Consider the following 27904-nt stretch of genomic DNA (forward strand, 5'->3'; position numbering starts at 1 on the left):
CATTTCCAAAGAATGTACACTACCTAATTAGTGCCTTAGAGAAAAGATATTGGCCTGGCTTTAGATGAAACTGCAGCAAGAAAAATGTAATAGGCACATAAGGAAATAAACACACCTTTATTCAATATGTTCTTTAATAATCATACAATTATTAAAGCAAAACCTTCTCATGCAGACAATGTGAAAGCCATACAAATCCGTGATGTAAGCACAGAGCAGGGTCACCTGTCTACCAAAAACTCTACTTTCAGTTATTCCATTGTTATAACTTCTACCTTTTAAGACATTAGTGGTTAATAAGATCTGAGTATCTGAGTGGATGGGTCTTTATCACACACCTAAGTTTTTATATATTCATGCCTAAATTCTGTCATCCTAACAGACACACCCAAAGTTTGACTGTAAGGAGATAGAAAGCATTTTGGGCCACGTGTGAAGAAAAGTGATTCACAAGGGAGAAGGGTAAAGGATAAAATAATTATCAATGCTTTCACAATTGTACCCATGATGAGTCTTATCTATGGTTTTTGTTTTCTTCAGTTTTAATTATTCATAGTTAACTGAGGTCCAAAAATATTACATGGAAAATTATCAAAGTAAACAATTCATAAGTTTTGAATTGTGTGTCATTCTGAGTAGCAGGATGAAGTCTCATGCTGTTCTACTCCACCCTCCAGGAACATGCATCATCCCTTTGCCAGAGTTTCCACACTCAAGTACCACCAACCCATTAGGCATGTAGTAGCTGTCTTGGGTGCCGGGTTGACTATGACTGATCCTCATAGCAGTGCTTGTGTTCAGGTAACCCCTATTTTAATTAATAATGTCCCAGAGCACAAGAGCAGTGATGCTGGAAATTCAGATATGCCAAACAGAAGTCATGAAATGCTTCCTTTAGGCAAAAAGGTAAAAGTTCTCAAAAAGGAAGGGAAAATAATTATATGCTGAGGTTTTTAAGAGGTGAAGTAGCAGTGACTCTTCTATCTGTGGATTGTGAAGAAGGGAAAAGACATTCATGCTAGTTTTGTTGTCCTACCTCAGAGTGCGTAAGTTACAGCCATAGTCCACGGAGAAGTCATTAACGTGTGTATGCATAGGGAAAAAAAACCATAGTATATATAGGGGGTCTTTCTTTTTTGTTGTGGTGGTACTGGAGTTTGAATTCAGGGCCTCATGTCTGCTAGGTAGGAGCTGTACTACTGGAGCTGCTCCATCAGTCCAAGAGTACTCTTAAATGCTGCTTGGACCATTTGAAATATTAAAGGGATTTTGGGAGCATACCAGGAAAAAAAGCTGAAGCCAAAAATAAAATTAAAATAAATTCAAACAGCATGGAATATGCATATGGACATTCTAAAGGATATAGCTAGAACTGATAAACTTCCACTGTGCTATTCCGGTATCCACTACAATATTTACAATTTTTACCTTCTCTGGGTTTTCAACCTAATAGAGGACAACAGGGTAAAGGGGGTAAGTATACAAAAAAATATAAAGCAGAGTGTTTTAACAGCCACAAAGAGCAAAGGGCCAGGAACACACAGGAGAGAGAAATGACACTCAGCTGAAAGCATGAAAGAAGCTTGTGGAAAAGATAAATCTTGCTGGCCAGATGCAATTTCTTGCTTTGTTAGATGTGTTATTATTTTTTTAAAAATATTTTGTTCCTTTATGATTATCAAAAGAATCACTATAGAAAATTTATAAAACACATAAAAGTAGTATAAAAATTAGTCATGCCATCACATTAAATAATGCTAGCCTTTTGAAGTATTTATTATAGTTTTTGTGTATATTTATGGTTTTTATTGTAAGCACAGTAATAAAAGAGACCATCTGACATTATACTTCTTGTACATTTTTGTATCTTGCTATAGTTTGACCTAACATGTTAAGAGCACTCTCAAGTACTATTTTGGACCACTTAAAAACATAATTTTAATAGCTGCATAATTTATTTAATCTTTTCATCTTAGATTTGTTGTTGCTGTTGTTTCCAGGGTTTATTTTTAATTACAAATAATGTGTCATGAGCCTTCTTTGTTAAAAAAAAACCTATTTATGCATATAAATATTTTCATTGATAAAATTTCTAGAAGTAGAATTATTCGGTCAAAAAGGTCTATACTTTTTTGTAAAATGCCATATTTACTATTAATATATATTAATTTACATTTTAGTGGAATTCAGTGTAATATTTTCATACATGCCTATAGCATTGATCATATCCAACCACCTTTCTTCCAGTCCAACACCAGCACCCTTCCCAATCCATAGTAATCACTAATCTACTTTTAGGTGATTTTTTCTTTAAGTTTTCTTGCATGAGAAAGAACATATAGTACTTCTGTGTTTAGTTTATTTAGCTTAATATAATGTCCCTACTTTCATCCATTTTGTTGCAGATGACAGGCTGGGGCTTAAGCAACAAATTTCTTTCTTCATAATTCTGGAGGCTAAAGTTCGAGGTTAAGGTGTTGTCAGGCTTGGTTTTCTCTGAAGCCTTTCTTCTTGGTTTCACTGCTCTATCATTTGGTTGTCCCTAGTTTTTTTTCCATTTTTCATCTCGCCCTCTCTCTCTCTCTCTCTCTCTTTTTAAATTTTTATAAATAGGGCTAATAGTCATATTGGGGTCTGTCTATTTGAACTCATTTTACCTTAGTTACTTCTTTAAAGACCTTAGCTCCAGATAAAATCACATTTTGATGTATTATGAATTAGGACATGAATTTTGTAAAAGACACAACTTAGCCTGTTTGAGAAGGTGTGTGCTCCAGGCAGCAAAGAGCTGAAGAGTTCTGTGAGATTTCCTAGAGCTTTTTCTGCTTTGTCTGAGCCGTGATGACCCAGATCTGTGAAATTCTTAGCAAAGCTTGTGCTGGGTGTGGTCTCTGTGATATCCAGCATCCTGTGACTCTGATCCTGTGTGTTAGCTCAAGCTTTCTCTGTTACTGTTGGTTTTTCAGAAAACTAAGTATGAAATACTAATGTCTCAGTGTGGAAGTCTTCTATGTCATTCTTTGCGTTTTTATCTTTCTTTTTAAGTTTCTCAGAATACAAACAAAAGAGGGGATAAGCAACTTTAGGCTTGAACAAAGGTAGGAACATGAGCTAGAGATAGACACAGAGGACATTCAGAGGTCAGGCAAAGGTGCCTGTCCCTGGTGGGAGGCAACTCATCATGAGGAGAGAGCCACAAAGCCCTTCAGGATCCTAGAAGCCCTACAGGATCCTAAAACTCATCGGGAGTAGTTCCAGATTGCCTAAAAGATTTTGGTTACAATTGAGCTGAGTCTTGCTTTTGGAGTCATCACCTGCCTCAAAATACATAAGCCCATATTCACAGAAGCTTAGTGCAGAAATTTTCCTGAACTCATTTCAGTTTCCTAGAGTGTTAAAAATTACTTCAGATTACCTACACACAGACTATACCAGGATAGAAAGTGATTTGTACAAGTGGTTAGGCTATTAGTGGCTTTTTTAACTTTTTTAAAGGGTAGGCATTAAAGTTGAAAACTTGAAAGTGAAAACTAAAGATTTTAAAAGCTCATTTATCCCTGATGAGCAACACTCCCATTGATATTCTCCTATAAAAATTGTTCCCCTAATGTATCCACGAGGGTTCTCAAAGTAATTTAGGATGAAACCATCCAGTAGCTAAGTAGTAGGGGCAGTGTAGCAAGCCAAAGAAAGGAAATATCCTTGCATTGCTCTTACCTATGTTTAGATAGCTTTATTTCTCTACGGCCAGGCCAGGCGGGGGTAGGGGCTCAAATGACACAATGGCCAGGGATTGCCGTGGTGAGAGTAAAAGCGTCCTGAGAGGACAGTGACAAGCCTGAGCGCTCAAGGTCAAGGTTGCGATGTAGATCCTCCTGATTGCACTGCATGAAGGCACTTGGCGCGGGGGACTGCGGGAGAGCAGGCGGGAAGTGCACCAGTGCGCAGACTCGCGCGCGGCGGGGCGGAGAGGGGGCGGAGCGGGAGCGGGGGCGGGGCGGAGCGGGAGCCGGGCCGGGACGGGGCGGGACGGGGGCGGCGCTTGATCCCCAGCGCTGAGGCTGGGACGGGGGCCGCGTTGCTCAGTTTTCTCAAGGGACTGCCAGGCGCGATGGCACTGTTCGGCGTCAGGGTGGTGGAGCTGGCCGGCCTAGCCCCGGGTCCGTTCTGCGGCTTAGTGCTGGCGGACTTCGGGGCGCAGGTGGTGCGCGTGGACCGTCCCAACACCTCCGGCGATGTGAGTGGCCTGGCTCGGGGCAAGCGCTCTCTGGTGCTGGACCTGAAGCGGCCGCAGGGAGTGGCGGTGCTGCGGCGCCTGTGCGCGCAGGTCGACGTGCTGCTGGAGCCCTTCCGCCCCGGTGAGCGCCGCCCCCGCCCGCCGGTCCCGGGCCACAGCGCCTGCGCCCCGCCCCGCTCCTCCCGGGCCACGTGGACTGTGGCCCGCCAAACCTCTCTAGGTGTTAAGGTCCTGCTGTTGCTCTGATTCTCTTTTTGCTTTTCCCTGCTTTCCTAGGTTTTTTTTTTTTTTTCCCCCTCCCCTCTAAGCATCCTTATACATTTGCCTTGAGGGTCTTGAATCCTGTGACAATCTTGTGAAAGTCTTAGATTCTCTTCCTGGAAAACTGCATATTGGAACTATTAGGAAAAACACCAATGGCAAAGAAAGCACATGGGAAAAGCCTCATATCCCAGAGCAAGGTTTAATGGCAGGCTGGAACTGCCAGCCTGGCTGGGGAAAGATGGCGCAATGCTGACTGGGCTAGGTGTGGCATTTATAGAAGAGGGAGCTTGAGGAAGTTAGGCATGCATGGGAGTCTCTGGTTGGGGTGCAAGCCACAATCAAGGAGGCAATGAAGTGCGGCCTGAGGATAAAATGGGTTCTGATTCACAAAATGGCGACATTATTTATTGGGAACCCAAGTCATTGAGCTATGTTTTAGTACTGGCATACCCTCCAAACCAATCCACGGCTAATGTTTGTTTCCTACCTTAAATGCTGGCCTTCTCAAGCACCAGCTTCAAGCCCATTTTGTTTACTTTGGGCCCTGCTCCCTGGAGCCACCTGATCCAATCCCATTGTTTTCATATTTAAGAGACAGATGATGACAAATCTAATTCCCGCTCTTTTGAAGCTGCAGACCGCTGGTAGAGTATACTTCCATCTGGCTGTCCCCCAGTCATTGCGACCACCACAGATTCCAGACCAAGCTCTTTTCCTTTCCTTTTAAAATGGCATTGCCTCCTTCTGTGTTATTTATCTCAGTGAATAGAACCCAGCTGCCTGAATCAGAAACCTGTACTGCAGTCTGCTTTTCATCACACCTGTTTGCATTGATCATTAAGCCATCCATTCTTCACCTTTACCATCACTTGAGAAGCTTTCTTTCCTGTTGCAACCATCTTGATGTTGTGACAGCCTAAAAAAATGGGTGTCTGAGCTCCATCCATGTTTTTAGATAGCTATGGGAGTATTTTGCTCAAGTACAAGCCCAAAGCATTGCCTGATAGCAGAGAGTCATTAAATTGGGCGAACGAATGGACTGTCAATAGGGAAACAAGCATATTTCATGTAGCTCTTTTAGCCCTCAAAGCCATATCGAGGACTGTAACAATAATTCTTAGGATTATTTCATAATTGTAAGGTGCTGCTGAATTAAGACCACGCCACGTGTGGAAAGGAAAGATTTATTAGTCCAGACCGCAGGGCTGCCCCCTTCCCCCCAGATCAAGGAGCAGTGACTTGGGTGAATTGAGTAGTGGGCTTTATAGGGGGGGGCCAAGCCATGGGGGAGGGAGAGAGAGTCTGGTCTCTGATTATCTGTGATCACCAGATGGAACAGGTCGGCATGGCTGGCTAGTTGAGTAACTGGAAGTTCCTGACTTGTTTTGCAAGCCAAGAAACAATAAGGGAGGGAGAAACAAGCAGTCATAAATCAGGGGGTCTGGTTTTAAGGTGTAGCCTCGGGTCCTTCCGCCTGCCCCAAGAATGCCAGGGACCTAACATTCCAGCCTTTTGTTGGTATTACCACCTCCAATCAATCTAGCTGCTTCGTGCTGAGTGGGGACATTGTTAAAGGGGGTTTGGCTGGAATTTGGAAATTTGTGAGGTTCCCAGGAGTGGAGGTTGATGGTTTGTCCCAGGCTTCATTTGCAGACAAGGCCAGTTTTTGGGAGAAGGTTGTAGTAGTATCTTGTGGGAAGTCTGTCTGCTGAGTTCCCTGAATGATCTTGGAGGCATGTAGGGTTAAAGAGCATTTTCCTGGTTTAAGGGTTTGTATTTCCATAGCATCATTACATGTGCAGCTGTTTTTCTTTCTATAGTGGCCTCTATAATGGACCTAATAGACCGTATAACCAAGGGAAGGAAGCAGGGATGTATTATGCACACTCCCACTGCCCCACCAGTGTTTTAAATCCACCTGTGGCAGAAAACCATCCTCCAAACAAGCAATTAGGATCCCAGCTTTTCCAAGTCTGGACGGGGACATGGGCAAGCTTTGTCATTCCCTCAGTGATCTCCTCTATGGCTTTTCCTTCATCATCAATCTGTAGGCAGCAGTTGCTCAGGTTAAATTTTCCACAAACTCCTCCCTCAGAGGCTAGAAAATAGTCCAAAGCCAAGCGGTTTTGATGGATAGCATTGTGCATCTTAGTGCCTTGTTTTGCCAGCAAACTGAGGGCTCTTGCAGTCTCATTAGTAATAATTTCAACAACAGCCTGCAGCCTGATGATGCGGTTGAGCATATATATAGGGGTGCAGTACCCTCAAGACCCATCCTCTGCCCAAGCGGCAGGACCATAGTACTGGATGATTCACTTGGGGCCACTCATCATCCTTCCAAGTGTCTATTTGTAAGGTTCCCCATTTATTTCTATTTAATCTTTATTCATATATGGGGACTCCCAGGTTTTCACCTTGTTCGAGGGGGAACAAGAAGAAAGATGGTCTGATGGAGCCCAGCACACAAGACCCAAACCAGTTTCTAGGCAACACTGTACAGGCTTGCCTTCCACAGATCCAATATAGCCCCCTGGGAGCCTGTCAGTTTATATCTGCAGTAAGATTGTCCCATGCTGTTTTGAGATTAGAAAAGTTGTGGGTGGGTGAGGCTGGGGTTCCGTATGGTTTGGGGTACCCCACCACTGAGTCTCTTGGACTGTGTCATTGTAAAACTTCTGTCCTAGACAAGTGAGTTCCCCCACTAGGGTGGAGAATTGTTTTCCATGGCAGGAGATACAGTAATTCCCAATAATGGAAGTTTTAAGGAGAGTCCTGTGTCATGGGAAGGCACTTTCATTGAAAGGCACTCGTGGGTCTAACTCCCTTGCCTCCCAGGGCCAGTGGTCTCCCATGTTGGTTCCCCCGCACACATAGCACGAAGTGACATTTAGTGTCTGGGCTATAGATTTGGCCAGTGTGAGGAACAAGTTTTTAGTTGTAACAGAAATGGGGAATTTATCTGGCATTTCTTCACAAAAGGAGTGGAAGAACTGGTATGGGGAACTCTCATGGGTAACAGTTGTTAACTTAAGGTGTAACAGAGTCCCAAGGTCAAAGCCTTGGCCACCTATCCTTATGCTAATTATCTGTCCCTGTGTCCAATCAGATGGCTTAAATACAGTGAAATTTATAGGGTTACAGGTGCCTTGACTCCAGCTAGGGGTAATAGTGCCCTTTTGAAGGAGGGCTAAGTGTGTAGCCCTGTGCCATGTGGCCCATGAAACACAACTCCAATAAGGGCAAAAATGGTAACCCTCATTATTACACCAGGAGTTGTCTCCCTGGCACATATATTTTTCATTTGATGTATAAGTCCTTTCCCAACCCAGGCCTCCACAGCCACAGCCTGTATCTCCACATAGTTTAATCTATGGCCGCACAAGCATCAAACAATAATGACACTGGTTTTTCAGGATCGAACACCTGGGTTCAAGTAACAATGTTCCCAGCGAGGTGACCACTCCTGAGTTTTAACCACTGCTCCAAAGGGCAATAAGTGGGGTTGAAGCAGGTAAATTGATTATCATGGGAGCACGCCTGATAGATGGTGTGATTGTGAGTGCATGACCCGATAACAGAGCCTGCACAGGATTAGTAAGTTTGGAACAGTAAGGTCTTAGTAACAATACTTCCTGCCCACACAATGCACATGCATGGGTCACAGGAGGAGGATTTCTGGGTTGGGAAGGGAAAGAAGATCGAGAGCCAGATAGGAATAAGAGCTTATGCAGGAGTGGAAGAGAGAGAGTTTGCAGGGGAGGCGTAGCTGCTTGGGGCCCAGCGGTACACAAGAGTACTCATCCTTTCTTGTAGTGGAAGAGTCTGAAGTTGGTGGGCAATGTTTTATCCTTGAAAGGTGCTGTCATGGGGATCCCGTTGAGCTTGACAGCAGTGGGCGTTGTGAGGATGACCAGATGAGGGCCAATCCAATGAGGTCCCAGCGGAGAGGGTCAAAGATCCTGCTACTTGTACGGTTATCCTGCTCTCCTCTGAGGTGTGGGACAGGATCTGGTCTGCTTGTTCTCTGAGAAGTTCCCAGAGGAGGTTAAGATAAGGTAGGTAGTCAGCCAGAGGAGCAGAGTCTGTTGGAGGCAAGTTTTCTAAGAGAAATGGGTGACCATACATTATTTAAAAGGGGCTCAAGAAGGAAGGGCTTTAGGGAGCCTGTTCCTTTAAGACCACACCTATGTAGGTGACCTGTAAGAGACATAATTGAACCTTCTCTTTAGAGACTTTGTATCCCTGGAGGCCAGAAAGTTTTAAAAAGGACTTAGTTGCCCTGCAGATGAGGGGCTCTGTGGCTCTGCATTGAAGAAGGGTGGCCTCTGGTTAGTGTCAATCTAATAAGTCTCTGGTTAGAGCCTGTCCACAAAGATGAGGGCTGCCTTTAAATTCTTGTGGCAAAACTGACCAGGTTAGTTGCTATGAAGCGTTTGTGGGACCTTTAAAGGCAAATAGAGGCTGACTGTAACTTTGTAAATGTTTGTACCATATTTAGATAAAGTATAGACAATGCTGTTACAAGGTGGTCATTTAAGAGAACTTTGTATGAGCAAATACATAAATGAACTCTGATTTAGTAGTACTTAAAGCTTGACAAGGTTAATAGAAAACACAATTTTTTGATAAAATGTTTCCCTATAATAGTTTTTTGTAGATGTTACTCAGAGCAGAACAATATTAAGATAACATTGTTATTTTATAACAGAGAGTTTGATTTTAGTTTGACATGACCTTAAAAATCTTATTAGGCAGCTCTTAGATTATAGTCAACTTTAACTTTATCACACATTGGAGTTTATCTATAAATAAAACTGTCTTTTCTTTTTTGGCTGGTGGAGGAGACCGTCCACCCCACCATGGAGATCTGTGAAGGATAAAGCTTACCTGAGAAGTCAGGTAGCACCAAGTAGGTGATTGAGGCCTACCTGCTACTTGGACGGTTACCCTGGGCTCCTCCGAGCTGATCTTGAAGGGGGCCAAGTTTTCAGGGCCACATCAGTCTTCTGCCACCAGGCCCAAGAGGTCTGTGAGGCCTTTACTCTCTTGAGAGTGAGAGTGGGAGACTGACCTACCTTGCAGAGACAAAGAGGGGCAGTTGTCCTTCCAGTGTCCATTCTGGCCACATCGTGGACAGGGTCCTGGCGGCAGGCGAGGTGAAGGGCAGTGTTTTGCCCAGTGTCCCATCTGGTTGCACTTGAAGAAGGCCTATGGAGGTGTGCGTTGTTATCTGGCCCATCTCGAAGTTGGAGGAGGTAGCCTTAAGGCAGCCGCCAAGAGCTAGGCCTTTCACTGGTCTCAAACCTCATCTCAGTTATTAAATACCTTAAATTCCATTTTCACAAGATATCCCTGGGGGGTTTGAGGGCCACCCCCTGCCTGTTTTAAGTTTTTTCTTTGAATATCAGGGAATGATTTGGAAATAAAATGAGAGTTGAGAATAATTGGGTTAGGTATTTAAATTCTTTAATATAAGAGGCTGAGTCATTAGAGAAGGAGCCAAGTCTCTTTTCAGTTTGGGAGAGGTCAGTCATGGAAAAGGGCATGTGGACTCTGATAATGTCATCAGCCCCTGCCACCTCCCGGAGTGGAACAGGTGGGCTGAGTGTGCTTGGGAGGAGGTATGGGAGTGGATATGGGATGCTGGTGGGGAGGAGAAGGGTGAGGGTGAAGCAGGGGCTGAGGGCAAGACTGGCAGTGTTGGTCCCTGAGGAGCCGATGGCTCAGGGTCAATAGTGACTACTGTAGAAGGAGAATAGGGTGGCGGCTATTTGGGAGAGCCAGCAGGAGTGGAAGAAGGAGGGGTCTGAGTCATGGGAGGATAAGATGGGAGAAGAGATTGATGTAGAGGACTGGCAGGAGGAGTTGGGAGGTGGGCAGACAGAACTCGTGAGGTCACAAGTACAACAGTTCAGTGGGAGAGAGAGACACGAATTTGAGGGAGGGTTGAGAGCAGAGAGAAAGGAAAGCTTGGATGAATGGAATTTCAGATCACGTGCTGTTGCAATGGCAGAAATCGTCAAGATCTAGAAGTTTTGCATGAAAATCAGAAGTAGTGGAAGAGAGAGGCTAATGATGGATGGGAAAACTGGCAAGGCTGTAAGGTCCGAACTCCACAGTCCGGAGGCATGTGGGGTCAATTCAGCAATCTGGGTTCAGGAGAGGGCAGGACACAATGGCCAAGGAAGCAGCCCCAGGCTGGAGCGTCTTTCCTAACCTCTCCCGGGTTTCGGCACCAGATGTAAGGTACTGCCGAATTAAGACCATGCCACGTGTGGAAAGGAAAGCTTTATTAGAAATCCAGACCTCAGGGTTGTGCCCTCCCCCACCCCCCCAGATCAGGGAGCAGTGACTTGGGTGAATTGGGTAGTGGGCTTTATAGGAGGGGCCAAGCCAGAGAGAGTCTGGTCTCTGATTATCTGCAATCACCAGATGGAACAGGTCGACATGCCTTGCTAGTTGAGTAATTGGAGGTTCCTGAGTTGTTTTGCAAGCCGAGAAACAATCAGGCAGGGAGAAACAAGCAGTCATAAATCAGGGGGTCTGGTTTTAAGGTGTAGCCTCGGGTCCTTCCGCCCGCCCCAAGAATGCCAGGGACCTAACAATAATATCATAATGTCCCGTGAGGATGGGGGAGCATGTTTTTGTTCAGGGTCTTGTAATTAGCAGGAAGGTAGAGCTGTGACTACACATTTAGTCTCAGGTGAGGGTTTTGGCTGGTGTTCATCTAGGTGGATGATAGACTTTTTTTGTGTTTGTCATCATCCCTTAACAATGAGCTTATTATGTAATTTTGAGTACTTTTAATCCCTGAAGATTTCAGGTACCAGTTAGCTGGGTTTGGGGCAATAGTTATACTTGATAGTCTAAGAGCTCTGGGGGTGGTATTGTAAGAATTTTTTTCCAGGAGGTTTATGAGGTTTTTTGGTGGAGGTATTCTAGGAGCCTGTGTAAACAGAACATGCTATGAATGCTACTGGAGATGCTCCTGAGCTCATAGGGAAGATGGTTACGTCCATACATAAGGACATAATGAGGAAGGAGGTGGTATGATCACAGAGAAAAAGGGACCCCACTCTGGGGGTTGAGTAGGCTTGTATTTGGCCGAGAGGCAAATAAGGAAAATGCCAAAAACCAGAACATCCTCAGTAGAAGCCACACATTCCATAAATGGGAGCCTCGTTTATGTGGGTCCTTACCTATAGGAAACATGCTGTAAGCTGTCAACCTGAATGACAATCAGACATTCTCCAAAGAATAATATTTATTTGGGGGTGGCAGATTATTGTAATGAGAATATGCATAACAAAGTAAGCTATAAGCTTATTCAAAGAACTTGAGGAAAGGTAAAATGAGAACCACAAGAAATATAGCAAAACAGTTATTTTGGGTTACATGGACTAATAACAAGAATTATGGTGGTCTGAGGTTGAATAGTTGCTGAACAGGGCAGATGTCCTTATAAGAGTTTTATTCGTGGAAGGTTACAGTGGCCTTTGTATGAGGTTGGAGTTCTGGCAGAGTCTTATGTTAATAGTTTTGGTTTTCAGGCATACATGCGCACTTCTTCATAACCTCCAAGCTTTATTTATTTTTGGATGGGTTTTAACAAAAGTGACTCCATTTTGATTGCAACAGTTTCACAAAGCCCACACAAATGTTGTTAGTATTACTTGCAAGAGTTGTTTTATGGTAGTCTTAGCCCCATCTTTAATTCATGTTCAATTTATAAAAAGAATTATTGCTTTTCTTTTAAGGTGTCATGGAGAAACTCCAGCTTGGGCCACAGATTCTGCTGCAGGAAAATCCAAAGCTTATCTATGCCAGGCTGAGTGGATTTGGCCAGTCAGGAAGATTCTCTAAGGTTGCTGGCCATGACATCAACTACTTGGCTTTGTCAGGTATGTTGAGAAATAATTGTTTCTACACTTTAGATGTGTCTCCAGGCAAGATCTACACTTACATTGACTAACAAGAATTTTGAAAGATGAAGATTCAAGTATTTATTAGAGTCAATAAGGAGAGCATGGTTGTTTAAAAATGGGTTGATTTGGATTCTTAAAATAGTCATTCTCAAATTTTTTCCTCCATCTTAACACATTTGAGGAATATATTCTCACTAGTAAAATTTATTCGCTGCATTTGTAAAGTCAGTTCATAGACAAGCCTCCACTAGGATGCAAGACTTCATGTTAGTAGGAATGGTTGCTGTGTAGTTGGATTGGGACACTGCTTCATTAAGAATCATTTTCTGAGTCATCATTTCAGAATTCAGTAAGCCCCTGGTTTTCAGGCCCCACTATCACTTTATTAAAATTTTTGCCTATAAGAACATGTCTTAGTTTCTAGATTTCTAGAACTGTGTTTTCACTAAAAGAAATTTGATTTCCTGTGAATACACATTTAAAGGTTGAGGGAAAAAGGTAAGTATAGCTTTGGTTTTTTGCATCTACTTAAAATTTAGTACCTTTTTTTGTACAATTATTTTCTTATACCTCTTTTTAATAAGAGTGAGTGTTTTATACTGTTTATAAGGCACAAAATAAATTGGTAATAATAATAATTATTATTTTTTCCCAAAACTCAGTGGGTGAAAACTTAATAATAAAATTTTGAAAATGTCAGTTGGGGTAAAGTTTTAGAGAAGGAAAATAGCCTAACAAAATGCGGAGCCTCTCTGAAGGGAAAGCTTCCTTTATAAGTGGACTGAATGGGCTTAGATTTTGAAAAGCATTTTGTACTAGTTTTCACTCAGCCAGTGACTGAATTTGTTTAAAAGCGACATTCAATTTGCTTTTATTGGTGTAGGTGTTCTGTCAAAAATTGGCAGAAGTGGTGAGAATCCATATGCCCCGCTGAATCTCCTGGCGGATTTTGCTGGTGGTGGCCTCATGTGTGCACTGGGGATTGTAATGGCTCTCTTTGAACGCACGCGCTCTGGCAAAGGCCAGGTCATCGATGTAAGCATGGTGAGTATCCAATGGGAGGAATGGTAGACTTGCTACCTGTTCCTAAGCATGCTGTATGGCTGCCTCAAATCTTTTTCCGAACAAGACAGGAGATAACAATGTTTAGTGTTTAAATTCAAAGCACCAAATATATCCTTTTCTTTAAAATAGTTGTACATTCTCCCTACATGTCAGAATATCATATTGAAATAATCTGTGGAGTCAGTTCTCTAAACTTGTTATGACTCATCTGATCCTATGTTGTATTTCTTTTTAAAAATTTTATCCCACCAAGTAGCATTTTTAATGTATGTTTTTCCTAATTATAGATTTTAATTAGTATATATTAATTATACAGAGGAGTTTCATCGTGATTTTTCCATGTATGCATATAAAGTGCTCTGATCAAATTTACCCCCTATATATAGCAGGCACTCTATATGAGTTTGTTGTGACTTTTTTTTTTTCTAGAACAAAAAGTATTCAGTTTTGCTCATTTCAAGTCTAAAGTGGCTTTCTGATATCTAGGTAGAATACTTGAGGTTAGGGACTAGAAACAGATTTCAGAGTCATTTAGGAATAATTTGGGAGCTAGATGGTCCCCTAGTAAGGGAACAGAACACCAGTGTGTAAGGAAGAAGTGAGTAGGCAGATGAAGAAAAGCAAGGGCTGAGAAGGGCCAAGTGGAGAACCAGAAGAGAGTCTTGTCATAGAAACTAAGGAAAGAGAGTGCTGAAAGAAGAGTAATAACCAGAGGGTCATAAGTGGGTGAACACCTCAAGAGTTCAAAGACTGAACAGTGCAAATTGGATTGGGTCACTGGTGACCTTTGCAAAACCCATCTCCTACTGGCATCTCCTCAGCTCTTAAGCCTTGGCTGGCTGCTTCTATATCTCACAGGTGAACCTCGCCTAGGACTGTCCTGTGTCTGTGTCTTGTGATGCTGTCATGGGCACAGATCACATTGTCCTTATGTCCCTCTCTGAGGTGTATTTCGGGAGGCCCAATGTGGAACTTATCTTTTATTCCCAGCTCCTGACCTACTCATGGCATAGCTGTACCATGAAATAGCAGCAGCAGCAACGGCTTCACACCACACCAAGTGCAGGGCTCCGTGGCTCCCCTGCTTTGAGCCACACAACTTTCTGAGGGAGATTGACTCATCAATTTGGTGTTGAAAATTTTAAGGCTCCAGAGGCTTACTGCCTTCTTCTAAAATAGGTGGCTGGGAAGGGTCAGAAGGATTGACTCATGGAGATTGACCCTAAAAGCCACAGGGCTTTCAATTGCTTCCCTTTACTGTCCTCATTGGCACAGTTGTGCCATCCACAAGGAATCAACTAAGAACAAACACGGGGCCTTGAGAGTTTTAAGGAGAATTTAAGACTGAATACTCAAGTAGTAATTGAATAATTTACTAAATACATGCGATTTTCTGTAGTCAAATGTAAATGGAAGGTGATTGCTGTTTTCCTCGGAATATATCTAATCAGAAGTACCTAATGACTAGAAGACAGTAAGGTTTTAATGTATGTGAAAGTGTATACTTTCTTAAGGGCTTATGTTTACATTAGGGGATCCTCAGCCTTGGCTAATTACTCAAGGTCAAAGGGTCAGTAAATCACATTTTCCACTTTCTCATCAGTTGAGCTCTTAGAGAATTAGATTAGGGCTAGGCAGATGTCTACTTTTAGTCCAGTAGTTTTCAGGTTTTTAGTTGCAAAATCCTTGGCACCAGAGTAGGATGAGGTGGAATCTGTCTTTACATAGTGCTGTTTCCATAGAAACTGTGGAGTTCAGAAAACTGGAATGTAGGGTCAGTTTTGCTGTGTTTACCCCCACTCTTGGGAGCCCAGCTGACCTGGGGATGCCAGGAGGTATATGCAGGTCATTGGCCTACATGATGAGGATGGTACAAAAGGTCATGGGAAACTGAGGCTGGGTCAAGGGCTCTCATTTGGACAGTATCCATGGCATGGAGGTGAGAGGCAAGAGAAGCTATGAGGCATGGTAGCCACCAAGGCCTTGAGATGATAAGAGGATTATTACTGCTGTGTCTCTTGTCCTGTGGCCTCCTGTCATTTCATTTATGATGAAGCAGAGCGGAAACACTTTGTTTCAAAGATAACTCAGTACAGAATCTAAGCACTTAACATTCTTTGGCTTGAATATGAAAGACAGTCAGTATTCAGAACTCTCTGTGAAAACTGTCTGTAGTGCTCTATGAAAACAAAGCCAACTTGCTTTGAGTTCACTTGTTATTGCCCCATGGATTATTTGACTGCAAAAGGGTCCAGGCTTGAGCAGAAAGCAGGCACTAGTTAATGGCACTTACATACTTGCTGAGTTTTAAGCAAGCCCTAATTAAGGCCCATGTGGAACAGTAGTTTCTTTTAACAGTATTTCAATTGCAAGGTCAAATTTATGCAAAATTAGAGGGACCTTTATTTTCAGCTTTATTAATGAGTGCGAGGAGTCTCTGATGTGTCAGAATTTGGTATACAACACATCTAATTACATATTTAACATAAAACTTGAACATAAAGTATATTTAAAACAAGGCACATATGTGTATATGTGTCATTGTGTGTGTATAAATATGGGAATGCTAAGATATATGTAACCCAGTCTCCAAAAAAAAAAAAAAGCATCACCTGTATAGGCCACTTACATGAATATAAGTACAGTCAGGCTCTCTGTCCCTATCATTAAATGATACAGTGACTGTATTTGGTGATGACGTGTTCTAGCCATAAATTCAGGTGCATGTGAGATTTCAAGCTAAAGGGGAAAATTGTGATGTATTCAAAGGAATATTTTACATTTGTCTCATAGTCAGTAACTGAGAAATTCCATGCTCACTCTTGGATGGGACCCTCTACTATAACCTCAAGGACAAGAATACTATAATGCCTTCTCCCTGGGGCACGAGAATCACGAAAATCATACACCCTGTAAGGACGGGAGATTTCCTGTGTTACCCCAGTCTTTCTGTCCTTTGGGGTTGAGCACTGTGATAATTATACCTGAGCACTCGTATCCACTCTTGTTACTTCAGGACTAAGTGGGAAGATGGCATATTCCCAAACTCATTTGTCTGAACTCAGAAAATCCGTACACCTGCCACCTCTATTGTTATGCTTATTTTGTAAACTGCTTAGAGTAAGCTAAATTAACTGTAATATGATTTACCTCTAATATGTGATATGCTTCATATGTTTGTGAACATGTGTTTATAGGAATTGAAATAGGTAGACTTTAAAAATTCTTTTGCTTTATTTTATCTTTTGTTTTTGGTGGTCCTGGGCTTTGGATTCAGGGCTTTGTGCCTACTAGGCAAGTCCTCTACCATTTGAGCCATGTCCCCAACCTTTTTTTTTTTCAACTTTTTATCCTATGGTTTTTAACATATATACAAGTAGAGAGAATAATATAATGAACTTTCATATACCTTCACCTAGTTTCAAAAATCATCAACATTTCATTTGAAAAGAACAAAAATAAGTAGTTCCTTTTAAGCCTTACAATATTTCCTGAACTGAACAGTTCAGCCAATTGTCATTCTACCCTAAAACCTCTCTAACTTCATTTGCAGAAATGCCAAAGAATTTGTAGAATTCAGTGTGATTTTCATATACTTTAAGCATTGTTACACAAATATTAGAAACCCCCAATAGACGAAAATCCTTTTATACTTGAATCATCTGGATTCATATTGTGTTCTTCAAAGGTGGAAGGAACAGCATATCTAAGTTCTTTTCTATGGAAAACTCAAAAACTGGGACTGTGGGATCAGCCTCGAGGTCAGAACCTGTTAGATGGTGGAGCACCTTTCTACACAACCTACAGGACTTCAGATGGGCAGTACATGGCTGTCGGAGCAGTAGAACCCCCATTCTATCAGCTGCTGGTCAAAGGTATGTAACCATCCATTCTCCCCTCCCTTTTGCTGAGGGTGTTGTTTAGCCTCTATTTGGGGCCTTTTGAATTTTATGCTGTCTTTTATGATATATCTGACTTTCTAATTAGCCTAACCATCAGTGTATTGTGGGTATTTTCCCTGTCTTTTAAGTTGACAGGTAATTTTATTAGTTGGTTAAGTAACTCAGGGTTTTAAAAAACATAGCAGTACCTTTTGTGGGATGTTCAGTGCTTTTACTGTATTTCACAGCAGGAGTGATAGATATTTATTTTGCCTTGGTGTGCCCAGATCCTTCTTGATCTTCCTTCGAAATGATCTGCTGGTTCTATCAGCTCTTGTTTTTTGATCTATGTCTGTTATAGTATACAGTGTCAGGTGTCACTTAAGCATAGAGACTTTGGCCAGAGGATTCTATTGGGTGATGTTACTGTCACTTGATGCCTCTGTAATTTACCTTTCTTGAAGATTCTTGTCTTCACGCTATGCTGCCACAAGTTAGCAGGACAATTTGGGATCTTTTCTTCCCTAACAAAATATTTGAACTGGAATTGTTTTGTTACTGTGAAGTGTTTGAACTTAAGTTCACTCTGCTGACAATTTAATATCTGAGAAGTTTTAGAATATACTCCTAAGTGATATGTTAAGCTGATATAGTACATTTGTCTTTCTACTACAAGTTTAAAGTCTCATCGTTTGGTACCTTTTTAAAATGTGATGTAGTACTCAAATTATTTGCATAAACTGCCATGATTATTTATGTAAACATCGAAAAGCATTTTATGATAAGAAATGTATTCACTTCATTAACTCACATATAGTTGGGAAAACTATAGAAGAGCAGAATGGTTTGTCAAGGTCATAAAGGATGCCTTTATGACCGGACATTAAAACTAAATATAGGGGGGAAGGATGATAAAGGAGAATGGTAGTGGGGCTGAATTCAAGTATGAGATATTTGATACACTGTAAGAACTTTAGTAAATGCCACAATGTATCCCCAGCACAACAATTAAAAAAAATATATATATATACACACATATATATATAAAGATAAAACAGATAAACCCTTAGCGACATGAAGGAAGAAAAAACAGAAAAAAGACTCAAATAAATAAAACCTTCTATAAAAATATAGACACTTATGTCAAAATGTTAGACTGAACAATGCCAGATGAAGGACCAAGTGCTGGGAGCAACATGCCTTCGGTCTAGAGCCCTGGAAAGTAGCAAGGAAACAACATAGTAGAGTTTGCATTGTAAAACAACCTTGTCTATAAAAAACAGAAACATAATTATATAGTTAACTGAATTTCAGTCAGCTTTTTCTTTTTATCACTCACAAGTTCTTCTAAATGATAATGATACAATATTTTCCTTGAGCAAAATTCATGATCTGAGTTCTAGACAATTGCTGCAGCTACTTGAGGTTTTTTGTTTGTTTGTTTGTTTGTTTGCCAGCAGTGGGGTTTGAACTCAGGGCCTCATGTTTGCTATGCAGGTGCTCTACCGTTTGAGCCCTATTCTTGAGATCTAATAACAAAAGTAAGCTATGAGTACATGTTTGACTTACTAGACAAAGACTTCAAATCAGCTATTTTAAGTATTTCAAAGCAGTGAAGGCAGTCATGACTAAAGAATTAAAGGAAAATATGGGAACACTGTCTCATCAAATAGAGAATATTGATAAAGAAAGAAGTTATATTTAAAATGACCCAAATAGAAATTCCTGAGTTGAAAAGGATGGTAATGATAAGCATAGTAGCCTTCCTACATAAGCTTCCTCAAGGATGATTCCTACTGATTGCTTTTTTTCTCTGTGTATGAGCCATACTTTCCTGCCTCTTCTCATATCTCAGAGTTTTTTGTTGAAAAAACAGATTTTACATAGTTTAACTTGGAAACGCTGGACATCAGGTCATCCCTTCCTTTCCTGACTAGCTGGTCCTCTATTGTTATTGTTGCTGTTCATTTATTTAATGATTTCCTAGAGTAAATCTGTTTTCCTTGGCATGTGTAACCACTGAATTCTGTCCACTTAGTGTAATAGTCAGCTAATGATTGGACCGAGATGTCCTCAAATCAACAAATCTTCCAACCTTTACTGACACATTCTGTGCTTCTCACTTGTACAGAGCCTCAAGGTCAGCCAGAGGTGAGAGACTATATGTCTTTTGTGCATGCATGCTCTCCTGAGCAGGTGCTTATGTATATACAGTCTTCAGCCTCAGGAATATGTTGGAGCTTTTTAAAGCCCTCTGTGGACATCCCATTCTATAGTTTTTCCTTCAAAATTTTGGTCAGCTTTGTGTTAGTTCCAACAGTATTGCCACTGCAGATAGTTGTGATGCTAAACAATTGCCACTTGATTAAAAAAATGTCCTAGGGATAGAGCTGGCAGAGCAAATAAAGACAAATCTTGAGAATGGAGTTCTTCAGGGAGCTGTCAGATAGGCCAGACAACCACTGTTCCCTGGAGATGGGGTATTTAGGGAACTTCAAACCCATTTGCTTCTTCCTGTGGATGTCATCCTGCGTCAAGCTTTCAGAGGTCCTTAAGGCCACCACAGAGCCAGGGAGAGAGTGATGCCATTAGCAGGAGTTGTAACACCACAAAGCTCACTGGTCTTTCAAAAATTCATATGTTTTGGATATCTTTGAATTATTGTATGTTTCTAGCTAATTTGCAGAGTTATAAAAAAGTCAATTCTCACAGTCTTTCCTAGTGTTCTCATTGTTTTCACAGGGAGTAGATTTTTGAGGGTCCTTACTCTGTCATTCCAGAAGTTAACTCCTCTCTTTCCTATATCCTCCTGTTCTTTTAAAACTTATATGTTTGGAGTGCTCATTTTGAATGTTCACAATCTACCTCAATGAATGAACAAACCATTCTGCAAATACTGAAAATGAAGCAGGACTTTTTTCTGTTTGATTTCTGTAACCCCCTCAACTTCTGCCACCATCTCGTGGGTTTTCTCCTCTGAGTCTAAGCTCTGTAAACCCCTTGACTTCTTTTTCAGCCCCATCTCTTTGCATTCCTGGACTTTGCTGTGACCTTCACTTGACCTGTGCTCTCCTTTCAGCTTTCCCCAGCTTTCTGGAGGCTTTGCGTTAAAGAGTACGACATGTTAAATCAGCGTCTACACAGTCCTCACAGTCCATGCCAAAACATCTTAGCATTTTCTTTCTTTCACAGTATTTACTTCTAAAAATGGTGTTTTTACTAATCGCATACAACTTTCTTCTCTTTCAGTGTCTAATTTCTCGTCCTCTGTCCCTGCTACTTTCTGGGGCAAAGGAATCTGAAAACAATGAGAATTTTGTGACATTTTGAGAGTAAGGCTCTTGTAGTACAATTCTGAAATAGAGAATTTTGTAAAGGTTTTTTTAAAATTTCAAAATGTTATTTAAAAATCCCAGAATACCAGTGGGAGGGGAGGGCATAAGGAAACGGTGAATATGGTGGATATATTTTGTATTCATACATGAAGATAGAAGAATGAAACCTATTGAAATTATTCTAAGATGTGGGTGGGGGGAGAATGATGGTAGGAATAAATTAACTAAGATATATTATAAGCACATATATAAGTACCACAGTATACCCTCCTGAACAGATATTATGTGCTAATAAAAAATGCATCTTTGTCAACACACACACACCAAAAAACAAAAGCAAAAAACCCCAGAAAATAACTAATGTTAGCAAGGGTGAAGAAGAACTGGAATCATTCTTATTACTGGTGGGATGCAAGGTACACAGATACTGTGAAAAATGGTGTGACAGTACCTCAAAAACTTAGTGCAGAATTCATAGAATTACCATGTGATCCAAGAATTCTACTTGCAGGCATAGACCCAAAATGATTGAAAGCAGGGACTAGCTTCCTATGTACATAGCAGCATTTTAACAATAGCCAGATGGAGAATTAACTTCAGTTTTCATTGACAGAAAAATGGATAAGCAAAATGTGTTCTTCCCATGAGATGGAATATTATTCAGCTGCAATAAAGAAGGAAAGTCTGACACAGATTGCAAATATGAATGAAGACATTATACTAAGTGAAATGAGCCTCTCCCCTAAGATGATTCCACTTACATGAGATATCTGGAGAAGTCAAATTCAGAGAGATGGGAAGTAGAATGGTGGTTGCCAGGGGCAGGAGAGGGCAGAATAGAGTTATTTAATGAGTATAGAGTTTCTGCTGGGAAGAAGAAAAAGTTCTGGAGATGGATGGTGGTGATGGTTGTGCCTTAATATGAATGTATTTAATGCCATTCAACTGTAATTAAAAGTGGCTGAAATGACAAATTTTATGTTGTTATATATTTTATTATAATTTAAAAAATGCAAATTCACAGTAACACAACTTTGTTAGAAAAAAGATAAGTAATACAGATTTTTAAAGTAAGAGGTGAAGTTGTCCTTCCACGTTGAGAGAGTTTGGAATGTGACTTTTAAGTTTCTGTTCTGAGTCATTATGGTGGATCACACATGTAAATCCCAGCTACTTGGGAGGCAGAGATAAGAGGATTGTGGTTCATGGTCAGCCTTGGCAAAAAGTACGCTGGGTTGTGACAGTGCACTTGAATTCTCTCGGCTACGTGAGAAGCAGAGATAGAAGGATCGTGGTCTGCGTCAGCCTTGGGCAAAAGCTCAAGATGCTATCTGAAAAGTTACTAAAGCCAAAAATGGGCTTTGGCATGATTCAAGTGGTATAGTGCTTGCCTAGCAAATGCAAGGCTCTGAGTTCAAACCCCAGTAGTGCAGAGAGAGAGAGAGGGTGAGAGAGAGAGAGAATAAAAAACAAATAATTTCTTCTGTATACATGAAATGCAATTATTTTTCTTATAATTGTATACATTTAAACAGTATAGCAGAAATGTAGTTTTGTGTCAATAAAAAGATTTTAATGGAATATGGTCTGCTTATATTAAAATTTGTTTAACCATTTCCCTCTTTAAGTTTGTTTACAGTTTTTACAGTATTTCATTGTAACATACAATCTTTGCAGTGGCCATCACCGTCCTTCTATACTTACAGCATGATTTCTTGAATTTTTTGGAGGTACTGGGGTTTGAACTCAGGGCCTCACACTTGCGAGGCAAGTGTTCTACCACTGCCACACTCCCAGCTCATACAATATGAATTTTTGACTACTTAATATTGTATTATAGAGCAGTAAAGTTTATGACATGTACTTTGTAATTCTGTGTAATTCAGAATTATTTCCAAGTTTTAAATAGTGTCTCAGTTGCTACGATAGTCCCTAAAATTCTGTTTGACTTAAAATCCAGAAATTTAATACTGATTGTACTATGAAAACTAGCTGTGATCTGTAATTATTTTCCTATGGGGACTGGATGCAGAGTTCCATTTTGGAATGTGAATGCATCCCAAATCCTGTAACTTTGATGAGAGTCATGGGCAGGATAGAAAAGTGTGGTCTCAGAATGGATGAAAATGGAAGACCTGGGGTGTCAGTAAATGGGGGAACTTAGGGTCTTTTTATTTATTTATTTATTTTATTTTTTGTTTCTTTTATTCATATGTGCATACAATGTTTGGGTCATTTCTCCCCCCCTTTATCCCTCCCCCTACTTAGGGTCTTTTTGTTTCTATTGTTTTTCTAGTATACAGACTATGACCCATGTATCTCAAGTATAATGTATGTGTGTGAGAGAGAACACATTGGCTGTCATGTTTAGTGTTATGGTTCTGATTACATGTGGAGATATTTCTAACTGTAGCTGTTATCTACATCACTAGTTTTAACTGACTACTCATTTTTATGTGCCTTTCAAATCAGACAGTTTGGATCAATCAGGAAAGAGGAAGCAAAGGGAAAGACCAAGGCATTTCTTTATAAATTATATAGCTCCACAGTTGTTGAATGGGGAAAGTAGCTACAGAGGAAAATTCATTTATACCCACAGGTGGCTGTTCACAAAAATTCAGAACTATGTGAGTCCTCCATATGTCTCCCTATCCTTATGGCCCTAGGAAGAGGCCATATTTTCATGCTTTCTTACCTCTGTAGGAATTTTGGCATCTTCAGAGCAGCTTACAATTAGCCATTGATCTTCAACGTGGTAAGGAAGGAAAGGATGGTAAAAATTAGATTAATTTGTTAATTAAATTACAGAAAGTATTATGTGTAAGGAAAAGGGCCTTCTATTATCATTCTATTCTTAACCATCCACATTGAAAAACCCTCTTATATGAGAGAAGAAAAATGATGTTCACACTAAAGCAAACTATACCAAAGTCGCCCTTTGGGTACATAGATGCAGTATATATATTTTGGGTATATAATCAACTTGTGATTGGGTTACATCTGGATAAACCCATCGTGAAGTTGCAGATATCATAAGGAAAAAATGCAGTTAGTACACCTAATCTACTGAACAACGTAGCTTAGCCTAGTCTACCAAAAATATGCTCAGGGCCCTTATATTAGAACATAGGTGGGAAAAGTCATCTCAACACAAAGCCTATTTTATAATAAACTGTTCAATATCCCAGGTAGTTTATTGAAAACTGTACTGACGATGAAAAGCAATAGTTGTGTGGATAAGCTTTCACACCAGCCTAAAGCTTGAAAATGTTTTATTATTTAAATTTTTAAAATGATTTATTAGTATATAATAGTTGTACATGGGGATACTTGTGATATTTACATATGTGCTTACAATATATCTTAGTTAGATTTACCCCCTCCATCATTACTCCTCTTCCCCTTTTCCCCCTTCTTAGAATGATTTCAACAGGTTTCATTCTTCTATTTTCATATATGGATACAAAATGCAGCCACCATATACACTGTCATTTACCCTCTCCTTGTATTCACCCCCTCCCACTGACACCCACCCCCAGAAAAGATTTATTTTTCTCTCCTGTCCTTCATTTTTAAAAATTAATCATATATTGATAGTCCAAGGGGGGTTCATCTTAGTTCTTCAGGTGTGCATATATCCTATAAAGCCTGAAAATGTTAGTCTAGTCCTTGGCTACCTTACAGATCATTTGTTCCTAGCACAAAGCCCTTTCAAGCTTTAATTTTACCAAATAAAGAGCAATGAATATTACTTCGGGATTGCAATCCTGAATTTGATCATTTATCTTGAGGCTTCTTTCTTAACAACTGAGGTAGTCATGTGTAAAATTGTTCAAATTTTATTTTTGTAGGGCTTGGTTACATTATATAAAATATGAGGTGATTTTAATTCAATAAGACAGATAATACCATCCTGAGAAAAATTCTTTTTGCAAACCTACTCAGAGGGAGAGAAATCAATTTCTAGAAACTAGACCATTGAAAATAGATTACTTTTGCTAAAATGTCAGTAAATAACTCTTGGCAGTGACAGACCTGTTTTGAGTCCTGTGGCTGCAACCACCTCTTTCCTCTCCAGCCATTGGCTCCAGCTTCAAACCAACTTTGACTTTCTTCTGTGCACTCATTTGAGAAACCCTATAGAACATCTCATTTGGGATAGTATGGCAGGCTCAAAATTCATTTTCATTAAGTAAAATCACTCTAGCCAGTATACAGTAATTTAAGAAATTGTATTTTTCCCTCAGGACTTGGACTAAAGTCTGATGAACTTCCTAGCCAGATGAGCACAACCAATTGGCCAGAAATGAAGAAGAAATTTGCAGATGTGTTTTCAAAGAAGTCCAAAGCAGAGTGGTGCCAGATCTTTGATGGCACAGATGCATGTGTAACCCCGGTCCTGACCTTTGAAGAGGCTCTCCATCACGACCATAACAGAGAACGGGGCTCATTTGTCACTGACGAGGAGCAGCATGTGAGTCCCCGCCCTGCACCTTTGCTGTTCAGCACCCCAGCTGTCCCGTCTACCAAAAGGAATCCTTTTATAGGAGAACACACTGAAGAGATCCTTAAAGAATTAGGGTTCAACCAGAAAGAGATTGATCAGCTCCACTCAGATAGAATCATTGAAAGTAATAAGCCAAAAGCTAATCTCTAACTTCTAGGCTCACAGCTCAAATGAATTTGAGTGTTGCATTTTCACTGCAGAATGACACATACAATTAATTGTGTGCATGGAAATATGGAAGAATGGTAATGAGGTGATCCAACTATTGTAACAATGAAGGACTGATTATACAATCATGATAGCATTCTGAAAATGGTTATCAGAGCATTTCATTTAGGAATTTTTTGTGCATATCTATTAACTTGTGGCAATTTTTTCTGCCTTCCAATTTATTTCATAAACTGTTGATGTTAAAATGCTTATATGACTATAATATATTTTAAGTAAATTAATATAATAAATTTTTGTTAAAGCCTTTTTCCTATGGTAGTGTACTGTGATTTTACATTTGTAAAGCTTTCAAGAAAGCCCTTTACCACCTAAGTAGCATTTTCTGATACATTGAAATATGTTTGGCTTACTGTTTACCAAAGTGAATGTCTTTAGAAAAGTTTAACCCTTTTAATTTGACAAGGAAATCATTCAGTCATTGTCTCTGAATTGGGATGTTAGCAAATGTCATAAGGTTTCCTAAAGAAAACTGCCCCTGACCACTCTACTGGGTTCTGGGCTCCTTGGTGGAATGGCTTCTTGACCTGTTCTCTTTGGTGGCACTCAGTATATTGTCCGGTCATCCATTTGAAGGTATATTAGGCCTCTCCTTCCCTCCCACCAGCTCCTGTTTCCATTCCCATCATGTCTTTCTGCTTCGGAAGTCCCTTGGCTTATCTCTGTGAAAATCATAATAAAAAGCAACTTAGTTTTTTTTTTGAGACAGGGTCTTGCTGTGTATCTCAGGCTGGCCTCAAACTCATTATTCTCCTGCCTCAGCCTCCCAAGTGATGGGATTACAGGCATGTCCCACCATGCCAAGAGCCTTTCAGAATGGAGTTAGGAGGCCATTAAGGGAGCAGAGCCTATGCCTGTATTATGTTGCTGCCTAGGCATGTGGACTTGGATTGGCCACAAGAATGTGAGCCTTTGACCTGGAGCCAAAGTCTACAAAGCCATTAACATCTTTTGAAGTTGCAGCTGAAACTCACAAATGACAGATGCACTTTACTCCTAGAGATAGTCCCAGTTATCAGTTGTGCAGCCTGCTGGACAGCTTAGTGTTTAGGATAGCTTCTCTGCACCAGTCATCTTTCTTAATATGTTTCTTTGTCCTTAGCCTCTCCTTCCCTTTAAACACTCTATACCATCTGCACTTCAGAACTGTCCAAATCTGTGTTTTCCCAAATTCTAATTCTCAGACACCAAATAAAGTTTTTTTGCTTTTACAGTTTCTCAGTTTGAATGGATGGACATCTCACTTCACTTAGGACCCTGTGCTAGTATCACCTGCAGTAGGTCCTTTCTTGATGCTCCCTAGGGTGTAGCCACCTGATCACTCACTATCTCCTCACTGTGTTTATTGTTCTTCACACTTCATATCACTACTAACATTATATTTAAGCCCCAACCACAACACGCAGAAGAATGGGAACTTTTTAAGGGATTTTTGGACATTTCATTCATTGTTAAATCTCTCGTTTCTAGAATAGTACTCAAGTCCATAGTGGAAACTTAATAAATAATTATTAAATGAATAAATGTCAATAGTGAAGTTCTGTCAGTTCTGCCTTAACAGCTCTTGTAAGATGGCAGATCTTTTTGGTTAGGCCTGTGGACTACTGTTTCCCTACCTGTCTTGAAAGTAGTTATCACTGTTTTCACTTTTCTTTCCTACCATGTTACTCTGCTGATAATCTTTTGACACCAAACTAATCTTTCCAGTCTTGAAAAATCCTTTAGTGGTTCTCTTTTCTCCTTCAGAATAAACACAAACTGAATTACAAAATAGACCATCCTTTTACCATAAGACTTCTACCTCACTGTCTAATCTCATCCCTACCCCCTGTTCCCCAGCTCTGAAATTTCTAATATACTATGGTGTCTCTTGCTTCCATTCCTTCCCATATATTGCATCATCTTCCAGGACTAATAATACTCTTTTTAGCTCCAGCTGGTTGAGCTAGCAAACTCAGACTTGACTCAAACACAGCCTTCTTTGTGAAACTTCCTGCCTGCTCAACCATAGAGAGGTTTTGTAGATGAGTATGAACTATGGAGCTGTAAACACCTTGGGTTTGAATCTCACTCTGTTGTTACCATGTCTAATTCAATGTGAAGTGCCTGGCACACTCACATTGGTGCTCAGTAACTGGTAGTTCTTAGTGTTAGGAACTTCCTAACACTTCCTATGTTCCCATTTTCATTTGCTTATATGTCCAAAGATAGTACTTGCTTTTTTACTATAGTTCAACATACTCTTTGTGAGGCCATAAGCTCCTAGAGTAGTGGCTCTAGGATTGAAAAAAAGGAAACATTTGGAGATTCTGTTGAAGCACAGAATGCTGGGCCCCACTCCCAGAGGTTAAAATACACTGAATGTAGGGTGAGGTCCATGAATTTGCATTTCTGCTAAGTTTCCAGGTGATTGTAATGCTTCCTGTTCAATGACTTTACCTTGAGTCGTATTGTCCTAATGG

The 27904-nt window shown here is 40.5% G+C and overlaps 1 protein-coding gene across 2 annotated transcripts; it reads left to right on the plus strand.

The window, feature by feature from the left end:
• Window positions 1-4038: 4038 nt before the first annotated feature.
• Amacr (alpha-methylacyl-CoA racemase) lies at window positions 4039-26653 on the plus strand. Of its 2 annotated transcripts, XM_020162255.2 has the most exons (5): window positions 4039-4358; window positions 12259-12402; window positions 13310-13470; window positions 17180-17366; window positions 24955-26653. In XM_020162255.2, the coding sequence occupies exons 1-5, from the start codon at window positions 4112-4114 to the stop codon at window positions 25362-25364; spliced, it is 1149 nt and encodes a 382-aa protein (XP_020017844.2). In that variant the 5' UTR covers window positions 4039-4111; the 3' UTR covers window positions 25365-26653. The 2 variants fall into 2 exon arrangements, with proteins under 2 accessions (XP_020017844.2, XP_073933746.1); XM_074077645.1 differs by lacking the exon at window positions 13310-13470 and having other exon boundaries at window positions 24955-25116.
• The last annotated feature ends 1251 nt before the right edge of the window (window positions 26654-27904 follow it).

The sequence above is a fragment of the Castor canadensis genome, chromosome 6 (genome assembly GCF_047511655.1).
Source record: "Castor canadensis chromosome 6, mCasCan1.hap1v2, whole genome shotgun sequence".
Lineage (NCBI taxonomy): Eukaryota > Metazoa > Chordata > Mammalia > Rodentia > Castoridae > Castor > Castor canadensis.